Source organism: Megascapheus bottae, chromosome X (assembly GCF_031878675.1).
Source record: "Megascapheus bottae isolate mThoBot1 chromosome X, mThoBot2.hap1, whole genome shotgun sequence".
NCBI classification, from domain to species: domain Eukaryota; kingdom Metazoa; phylum Chordata; class Mammalia; order Rodentia; family Geomyidae; genus Megascapheus; species Megascapheus bottae.
Genome location: NC_143547.1, coordinates 91,814,266 through 91,824,801, shown reverse-complemented (window position 1 = coordinate 91,824,801; position 10,536 = coordinate 91,814,266). Strand labels below are relative to the sequence as shown.

The window sequence follows — 10,536 nt, the reverse complement described above, 5'->3', positions numbered from 1 at the left end:
CCCACGGTTTTTTTTTTTGTGCTGGGTGAATTTTGTTGTTGTTTTGGTGCTGCCAGGCACCTGCTAGGCTGGCAGCTACCACTGAGCTATATTCCCAGCTCTTTCCCCACATTTGTTGAATGAGAAAGCTATCAAACAGATTAGCCATTTTATCTTGATGTAAAGCAAGACTAAACGTAATACAATATTTTGTGAGCGTCAAAACTTCATTAGAAGACTTCTCAGAAAAAAAGACATACAAATATGAAATTCATAATTGATTTATTGAATGAATAGTATATGCAAGAATACCAATAAAAGGAACTAATACTACAAACTACAATTTGAAAATAAAGCCAATATAACAGGAACAAAATATACATAACATGAGAGGAATGTTTGATTTTTGACCCATGATGCATTCCACATTTTCACAATTAAATTCTGTTCAAACAAAACTATTCCTTGGTCTAACCTTAGTGCTTTTGAAAAAAGCAACAACATGCCAGAACGCTTTTTACTTTTGCTTTGAAATTCACACATTTGTTCAAGTACATAGATTCAGATTCAATAGTAGATCTACAGCGCTTATTACTCTGTTCGTATCTTGAGTAGCATGTACTTCTGCGCAAGTATGATTTGAAATTTCTAAAACTGCTGATCCTTGCAAGAGAATTTAAGTTGTGGGTTTTCATAAATTGAGATGAAAAGCAAAATTCACGCCCCCCTCCCTTCTTTCCCCCCCAGGAACAAAGAGCTCTTATTAAAGTCTAAAACTCAAGTCTATCCTTCTGCTCTAAAGAACATTTGTTACTAACATTTTCTGGTAAGGTAATAAATGCTCCAGAATCATCTTCAATATACGCTTGCAAAGGTTACACTGTTTAATACTCATAACAACAACAACAACAACAACAAAAATGAAAACAAAAAAGGGGGAGAAAGAAAGAAAGAAAATAAAGAAAAAAAGACACTGAAATTGCAGGCTAAAATATGCATAAAAGACAGTCATGGCAGTATTTTTGGAAAATGGTGTAAATGTCATATACTTATCAAATAATGTCATGCTTATTAAAACTACAGTTAAGGACTTAAGAGATGTACAGTAAATACACTGCTGAGGTCCATTTATCTAAATATTAATACCACAATGTAATTACTACCCAGAAGATGACAATCCTACATGGGAACACAAGTACTGTACAATTTTTACATTGTAAGGCACTTTTTACTCAGCATTTGATGAAAACATAGGTAGAGAATCAAAATATTGGAGGCTTACAGCCCAACGTGATACTTCAATGTGACTTCAATTTACATTTCAATTTTTAATGGAGGATTTAGCCAATCACACCACAGTGAGAAAAAACAGGTAGTCAACCACCTATCTAGCCAACCAAAAGGTAAAGTGCTATTCTGGTTGGTAGTAGCAGAAAAGGGCTGAAGAAACCCATACCAAGTCCTATATCTTACTACACAACAAATTCATCAACTGACAGCTATCATAGTTGAAGTTTTTACATAATAATTGACTGGCCAATTACCCCTGGTACCTTCCTTTTTTGTTTTTTTTTCCTAAAAAATGCATTACAGTAGTTGTCTAAAAATGAAGGATATCTATTTCTCCATGGGTAAGTTCTATGGCACACAATGTAAAAAATGATCTAGACACAGTGATTTCAAGATCTTTAAAAATAATATTTTTCAAGCTGTTATAAGGAAATAAAGTACAGATCCTTTGGGAAAAGTCACATACCTTGGTAAACAAACATTTAGATCTGTCCTTGTACTTCAAGTCATGACAAATTTTGAAAATGAATCACACACAAATGGTGGCAAATTAAATGCAAAGGGAGAAACATACATAGCAGTCCACTACTAAAGCTAGTTTCCTTCTAAAAAGAACAATAAAAGAGTTAAAAGAGAGCAAGCATTGAGTCCCTTGTTTGAAGTAAATGTGCGAACACACACTTGACAAATTGGATGCAAAGGGACGAGCACTTATAAAATTCAGTCATTCAGCACAGTGTAATTTTCCACCTGTATATAGTTTAAAAAATGCTGTTCTATCAGCTCATTATGCAGTCACATCAATATGTGTTTTCTTACTTGCAAATTTGCTCTATTGTGGTAGGTGGAATAACAACTCAGTAATCAGAATCCCTACCCTTTCGTCTTATGGTGCTATGTTACTAGCAGGCAGACCACAACTACACAACTACACAACTAAAGTGTTTCGTTTTGTTTTGGTTTGGTTTTGGTTTTGCCCTAAAGAAACATATAAATGTGCTTCAGCAGGTAAGTGGAAAAAAAGATCACTAGCTAAAAAAAAATGCCAGTGTAAAAATCCTTTTGAAAAAAGCTGGGTTCTTAGGCTTTCATAAACAATCCTGATCATTAGTTAATGACACAATACCAAACCCCAGTAAGAAGAAAAGCAGGGCCCGGAAGCCCATAAAACATACAACCAAAGCAATGACTGAAAAACATGGAAAACATTAAATCAAGTTTCTAAAATAGTGGTCACAACATTCAAAATAAATACTGTTTTATGCAAGACTGTTTTTCACTCTTACAGCCCACGAGCCCTCCTTAAATACTCTGGGTCAAGATGTGAAGCGTTCCTCAAACAGGGCACTTGGGAGGAACCCGTTTTAGACGTGGGGTCTTAAAAGTCCTTAGCAAGTAGTAACCCCTTTCATCTCAAAGAGGTTTAGTTTGCGGTTGCCAAATGGTACTTTGAACCTGGAAAAAGGATTCAATCATTTTTGCCAGAAGCTCTTGGTGTGAGTTGGAAAGAGAAGAGGTGGTATTGTCAAAAGAGAATTTTGGCATAAGCACTGGAGAGCATCAGAGCTTATAATCACCAGTTGCCAGCGTCCACGGTGGTGAGTGAGCCCAACTTTAACAGGAACCAAAGAAAAGCTGGAGCACACTTCTTGGAAGTGACTTTATAGCATGTGCTGTCAAAGCCAAGAGAGAAGAAGGAACTCTTCATTTCTAGCCTCCATTACTTGAGGGTGAAAAAAAATCTCCACAAAGGGTCATGGTTGCATTGTAAAGTAAAATTTGCTTACGTTTTCCCTTGAGCATGAATCCACTAAGCCAACTTAAACACGCTAAACAGTAGAACTTCATTCAGTCCAGAAATATAGTTTAGTTCATTTCAATGTCTGCTTTAACTGATGCCACTCTACACAGGGTTAATAGTGTTTTCAAACTGCTTCCCAGAAACTGCAAGCTACAGCTACGTAATATCAACATGTCAAACTCAGCCATTTAGTGAAGGCTTTATATAGAACAAACAGGATGCTTTTAGGCAGTTCAATGAAGGATCTAAGAGTTGGGCAGTAAAAAGTTACAAACCCTTCTGGATTTTAGAAAACAGTGGAAAAAAAAGAATAGTAGTTATAGATGTCTTATTCATTCCCAGTTTTCTAACTCTGTCCCATGAACCTGTTTAAAAGACGATAAAAAAATGTAAAATATGATGCTTGACAGCAATTCAATCAACATAATGTTATCGAGGGGAATATTTTACTGATTTGACATTAGAACTACGTTTACTGATAAAGTAGATAGCTTTATTTTTTATGGTTACAAAATTGGCTAGTAAAGAAAGAAAGAAAATAAAAAAAAGAACTATGCAAGCCTAAACAATCCTCAGCATTCCGGAAACATGCTCTTAGCCAAACAGAATAGAATTTGAAAAAAATTGACTGCATTTCATTACTTCACTATGTATTTATCAGTGTTTTTTATCCTGATAACAGATATGATATAATTAATTTTCATACCTAGTTCCCATTAAGTTGCTGCTGCATTAGTTGTTGCTCAATTTCTACTTTTCCTCGGCTTTTACTCTCTCGTTCCTCATCTTCTTCATCTCTCTCATCATTTCCACTATGGTTTTTACAATATAGTCTACAATGATGAAAGACAAAAATGTCAAAACCCTTTGTCACTTTGATGAGAATACATGCATGCAATCATTCGTGGAAGAGCTGGGTCCCATGTACTACAGGTAAGACATGGGTATTGCTAATCATTCTCTCTGTCTGTCTGTCTGTCTGTCTGTCTGTCTGTCTGTCTGTCTTTCTGTCTCTCTCTCTTCTCTTTTCTTTTTCCTTTTTATTGGCAAGTCCTGGGGCTTGAAATCAGGGCCTGAGCACTGTCCCAGAGCTACTACTCTACCACTTTAGCCACAGTACCACTTCCTGCTTTTTCTATATATGAGGTACTGAGGACTTGAACCCAGGGCTTTGTGCATGCTGGGCAAGCATTCTACCAGTAGGTCATGTTCCTGGCCCATAAAAGCACTTTTTTTTTGTTAGTTGTGGGACTTGAACTCTGGGCTTGGGCACTGTCCCTAAGCTCTTCAGCTCAAGGCTACCGTCCTACCCCTTGAACCACAGCACCATTTCTGGTTTTCTGGTGGTAAGTTGGAGATAAGAGTCTCATGGACTTTTGTGCCTGGGCTGGGTTTGAACCATGATCCTCATGTCTCAGCCTCCTGAGTGCCTAGGATTATAGGCATAAACCACCACGCCTGGCTAAAAGCAAATTTTTTTTGGTGGTGTAGAACTTAAACTCAGGGCCTGGGCACTGTCCAGTTTTCTGGTGTTTATTTAAAGATGAGTCTTGTTGATTTTCTTGCCCAGGCTGGACAATCCTCAGATCTCAGCTGATTGAGTAGCTAGGATTACAAGCATGAGCAAACAGCACCCAGCTAAAAGCAAATCTTGAGCCAATTAAAAACATAGGAAGGAGTCGGGAGTTTGGCCTAGTGGTAGAGTGTTGCCTAGCATGCACAAAGACTAGGGTCGATTCCTCGGTACCACATACAGAAAAAAGCCAGAAGTGGTGCTGTGGCGCAAGTGGTCGAGCTCTACCCTTGAGGAAAGCCCAAGGACAGTCTTAGACCCTGAGTTCAAGCCCCAGGATGGGCAAAAAAGAAAAAAAATATAGGAAGGCCGGGAGCATAGCCTAGTGGTAGAGTGCTTGCCTACCATGCATGAAGCCCTGGGTTCGATTTCTTGGTACCACATACACAGAAAAAGCTGGAAGTGGTGCTGTGGCTCAGGTAGTAGAGTGCTTAGCCTTAAGCAAAACATGTCCAAAGACAGTGACCAGACCCTGAGTTCAAGCCCAAGGAGTGAAAAAAAAAAAAGGAAGCCGGGCAGTGCTGGCTCACACCTGTAATCCTAGCTACTGGGGCTGAGATCTGAGGATCACAGTTCAAAGGCAATTTGGCCATAAAAGTCCATGAGACTCGGCTGGGAGTTTGGCCTAGTGGTAGAGTGCTTGCCTAGCATGCACAAAGACCCGGGTTTGATTCCTTGGTACCACATACTTAGAAAAAGCCGGAAGTGGTGCTGATGCTCAAGTGGTAGAGCTCTAGCCTTGAGAAAAATCCAAGGACAGTGCTCAGGCCCTGAGCTTAAGCCCAGGACTGGCAAAAAAAAAAGTCTATGAGACTCATCTCCAATTAACCATCAGAAAATAGGAAGTGGTTCTGTGGCGCAAAGTGGTAGAGTGTTAGCCTTGAGCTGAAGAGCGTTGGGACAGCACCCAGGCCCAGAGTTCAAGTCCCATGATCTATGGGGGGAAAAAAGGAAGCTTCAGATATGTAGATGAAATACATCAATTATTAGAAACCCCATACGCATAATTTGCAATCATATATCAACACTGCTACTTTTTGCTCATATTTCTCAAAACAACTGTACTCAAACCTTTCAAATGCCTTTTGGTCATGACCACCCTGGCATTTTGCTAGAATATCTTCATGAATTATACCATTTCCCACATTATATTTGGATGTGAGTCTCTTAAACTAGTCTGGTACTTTCAATTCATTGTGTGTGTGTGTATGTGTTGTGCTGGTCCTAGGGCCTGAACTTAGGGCCTAGGTACCATCCCTGACCAAGGCTAGCCCCCTAACACGTGCACTTTCAGCTTTTTGGTAGTTAATTGGACATAAGATTCTCATGGACTAGGGCTGATAAGGCTAGCTTTAAACTGTAATCCTCAGATCTCAGCCTCCTGAACAACTAGAATTATGGGCATGAACCATTAGCATCCTGACTGGTTGAGATGGGATCAGATGGTTTCTCACCTGTGTCTATTCCTGCTTCATTCAGGTCTCTCCTATCCCATATATACAAGCTGGGAAAAAAAATAAAGCCTAAAGATATGGTTAGCTTCTGCTTCAATTTTGGTTGTTCAGTCCAGACATTTTGTAGTTCATTCTTCATACTTCAAGAGGCATGTCATTTCACACTGTGCCAATATCAGTGACACTTTGTTCAATCCTGTGGCTAGCAGTCCTAGTTCACAATTATGATGGTGGGTGTGTCCCCACCCCATGTTTTTTGTTTTTTTTTTGCAGTCATGGTGCTTGAACTCTGTGCCTGGGTGTTGTCCCTGAGCGCTTTACCTCAAGGCTAGTGCTCTACCACTTGGAGCTACAGTGCCACTTTCAGTTTTCTGATGGTTAATTGGAGACTGTTATGGACTTTTGTGCCCAGGTTAGCTTTGAACCACAATCCTTGGATCTCGGCCTCCTGAGTAGCTAGGATTATATGCGTAAGACATCAGGGCCTGGCATTTTTATCCTTTTTTTGTGTCAGTATACTAAGGATTGAACTCAGGCCTCACGCTCTTGCTTAGCTTTCCTATCTATTTTTCAAAGTTTTGTGTGGTTCTAGGGTTTTAACTCAAGGCTTTGCACTGTCACTTGGATTTTTCACTGAAGGCTGGGGCTCAACCACTTGAATCACATCTCTACTTCCAGATATTTTTTGCCAGTCCTGGGGCTTTAACTCAGGGCCTGAGCACTGTCCTTGGGCTTTCTCAAGGCTAGAGCTCTACCACTTGAGCCACAGTGTCACTTAAGGGTTTTTTTCCCTGTGTATATGGTACTGAGGAATCGAACCTAGGTCTTTATGCATGCTAGGCAAGCGTTCTACCACTCAGCCAAACTCCCCACCTCCTTCCAGATATTTTTTGTGCAGGTCCTGGGACTTGGACTCAGGGCCTCAGCATTGTCCCAGAGCATTTGTGCTTGAACCACAGCTCCACTTCCTACTTTTCATTAGTCAACTGAACATGAGTCCCACAGACTTTTCTGCTGAGGCAGGCTGGACTAAAACCACAATCATATCTTAGTCTTCTGAGTACCTAAGGATTACAGGTGGGATTCACTGGTTATTGGCCACATTTTTACCTTTTTATGGCATTATTATTCATTTGTGGATTATTTCCCATAGTCCTTTATGTGTTCTTCCTGAGTCTATGCCCAAATCACAGCTGCCAACTGATCAAATAAGACCTGCACTATGACAGAGTATGTTTATGATGGGAGGCTGGTTATTTCGAAAATTCATATTCAATAAATGAAAATACAATGTAGAACAAAACAAAATAAGCATAAATAAAAATCATTATGTCCTCCTTCACTTTTTTTGGCTTTGGGTAGATTTTTTTTCTGAGATAGGGCCTTCCTATGTAGCCCCAGGACTCAAACTCATAATTCTCCTGTTTCACTTCCTGAATGTTGACATTACAAGAATGGACACCAGGCCTAGCTTCCCTTGCCTTTTTTTTTTTGCCAGTCCTGCGGCTTGAACTCAGGGCTTAAGCACTGTCTTTGGGTTTTTCCTCAAGGCTAGTGCTCTACCATTTGAGCCATAGCACCATTTCTGACTTTTCTATGTATGTGGTACCAAGGAATTGAACCTGGGTCTTCATGCATGCTAGGCAAGCACTCTACCACTAGGGCAAACTCCCGGCCCCCCTTCCCTTGCCTTTTAAATGATATATCCAGTCAGGACTTGGAAAAGGATGCTAAGCAATGAAAGCCATATTGGAGAGATAGTGATACCATTTTATTCAGTAGTAATCTATGCATGAATTCCTCTCACAATCCAAACTACTTGCATGTAGATTCTCATAGGAAGTCTAAAATCCACATAACAAATTTAACAAACAAACTTAAGTCTTGTGCCAGTGGCTCCTGCCTATAATCCTAGCTAGTTATGAGGCTGAGATCTGAGGAGGGAGGTTGAAAGCCAGCCCATGCAGGGAAGTCCACAAGACTATCTCCAATTAACCTGCAAAATGCTAGACTATGTTCACAACTCAAGGGTTAGAATGCCAGCTGTATGCAAGCAAGAGCATAAGACCTCGAGTTCAAGTGCCCATACTGGCACACATATACAAAAACACATTTCAGTGTGAAAAGTAAAAACAACAATTCAGTTCAATCCAACTCAGCATAGACCCTAGTACAAATACTTTTGCTTAGAGATAGAAAACCATGCTTGAGTGGCTAACAGCTAAAAAGTTAAAATAGCTGGGTGCTGGTGGTTCACCTCTATAATCCTACTCAGGAGGCTGAGATTTGAGGGTCACAGTTCAAAGATAGCTTGGGCATGGAATTCCGTGAGACTCTTATCTCCAATTATCCACCAGAAAACCGGAAGTGGCGCAGTGGCTCCACTGGTAGAACACTAGCCTTGAGCTGAAGAGCTCAGGACAGTGCCCAGGCCCAGAGTTCAAACCCCACAGACAAAAAAAGTACAAATAACCTAAATAAGGAACCAATAAAACAACTATAACAAATATATATACATATATATTCTATTATATATAATAGAATACTATATAATCATCAAAACAAGTGTAAATATTTGTCACAAAAATGTTTCATATAGTAAGTGGAAAATAATTTATAAAAGTATATTATAAGGAGGACCGGGAGTTTGGCCTAGTGGTTAAAGTGTTTGCCTAGCATGCATGAAGACCCGGGTTCGATTCCTTGGTACCACATACATAGAAAAAAGCTGGAAGTGGTGCTGAGGCTCAAGTGGTAGAGCTCTAGCCTTGAGAAAGTTCAAGGACAGTGCTCACGCCCTGAGCTCAAGCCCAGGACTGGCAAAAAAAAAAGTATATTATAAGGAAACATTGTGGGGGGCTGGGACTGCTTGCCTACCATGCATGAGGCCCAGGTTCTATTCCTTGGTAGTACCACATACCCAGAAAAAGCTACAAGTGGTGCTGTGACTCAACAGGTAAGAATACCAACCTTGAGAATAGCCCAAGGACAGTGCTCAGACCCTGAGTTCAAGCCCCAGGATTGGCAAAAAAGTAAACATTGTGGGCTGGGAATGTGGGTTAATGGTAGAGTGCTTGCCTAGCATGTATGAAGCCCTGGGTTCAATTCCTTGGTACCACATTCATAGAAAAATCAGAAGTATTGCTATGGTTCAAGTGGTAGAGCACTAACCTTGAGGAAAGCTCAAGGAACTAGACCTTATCTGGGCGTTGTCCCTGAGCTCTTCAGCTCAAGGCTACCACCCTACCCTTGAGCCAAGCCCCACTTCCCATTTTCTAGAGGTTAATTGGAGATCAGAGTCTCAGGTCCTTTTGTGCCCTTTGTGCTGGCTTTGAACCTTGATCCTCAGATCTCAGCCTCCTAAGTAGGTAGGATTACAGGTGTGAGCCACAGCTCTGGCTCCTCTTGATTTCTCTGTCTAGAACATTTCCAGTCTATTCATCCATCCTTGGCCTTCATATCTCTCAGCTTAGGTACTATTTTCTTCAGTAAATCCTTTTTTTTTGCCAGTCCTGGGCTTGAGCTCAGGGCCTGAGCACTGTCCTTGGACTTTCTCAAGGTTAGAGCTCTACCACTTGAGCCTCAGCACCACTTCCAGCTTTTTTCTATGTATGTGGTACCGAGGAATCAAACCCAGGTCTTTGTGCATGCTAGGCAAGCACTCTACCACTAGGCCAAACTCCCGGCCCCTCTTCAGTAAATTCTTAAGGACATACTCCCTAACTCTTCCTTCTTAGATATTCTAAGAAGGAACTTAGAATAACTTCTAGTTGTAACTTCTAGTTTATAACTGTATTTCCTTGTCTAGCCATTTGATTCATAGGTCTCTGTATAGTTTATGATGTAGCAGACTGTGTCTAGTCTGATTAATTCCTAATTAATGACTAACAGAGTGAACATTAATATTGGAGGAGATATATATATAGTCAAGAAAAAATCCTTATAGAAAAACTTCAGAAATGAATAATATTATTCAATAGTGGGCGGGGATGGGAGGGAAACCCTAGGAGACAGTGAGAGAATAGTTGACATTATCCCAAAAGAGATGTACACCTTACCTGACATATAACTGGAACCCCTCTGTATATCACCTTTATAACAATTTTAAAATAAAAACAATTAAAAAAAAGAATACTGGGTTGGAAGTTTAGCCTAATGGTAGACTGCTTGCCTGGCATGCATGAAGACCCAGGTTCAATTCCTTGGTACCACATACATAGAAAAGTCGGAAGTGGTGCTATGGCTCAAGTGGTAGAGCACTAGCCTTGAGGAAAGCTCAAAGACAGTGCCCAGGCCCTGAGGTCAAGCCCCAGGACTGGCAAAAAAAGAGAATACTTTTAGTATTCATGATTATACCACCTAATAGAGATTGAGCAAAGTTGTGCTATCTATTTAAGGGATATTATTTATTGACATATTTAACCAAATGGAGAATTCTT

General features: G+C 40.2%; 1 protein-coding gene across 4 annotated transcripts in view; it reads right to left on the bottom strand.

Moving 5' to 3' along the window:
- Positions 1 to 244: 244 nt before the first annotated feature.
- Phf6 (PHD finger protein 6) overlaps positions 245 to 10,536 on the bottom strand; it is a 58,396-nt gene continuing 48,104 nt past the window's right edge. For 3 of the 4 annotated variants that reach the window (XM_090325953.1, XM_090325955.1, XM_090325954.1), the window contains exons 10-11: positions 3,777 to 3,903; positions 245 to 3,435 (exon numbers count right to left, since the gene is read on the bottom strand). In XM_090325953.1, coding sequence (XP_090182079.1) covers positions 3,777 to 3,903 — 127 coding nt within the window. In that variant the 3' untranslated portion in view covers positions 245 to 3,435. The remainder of the gene's footprint in view (positions 3,436 to 3,776; positions 3,904 to 10,536) is intronic. The other variant, XM_090325956.1, reaches the window with a different exon arrangement.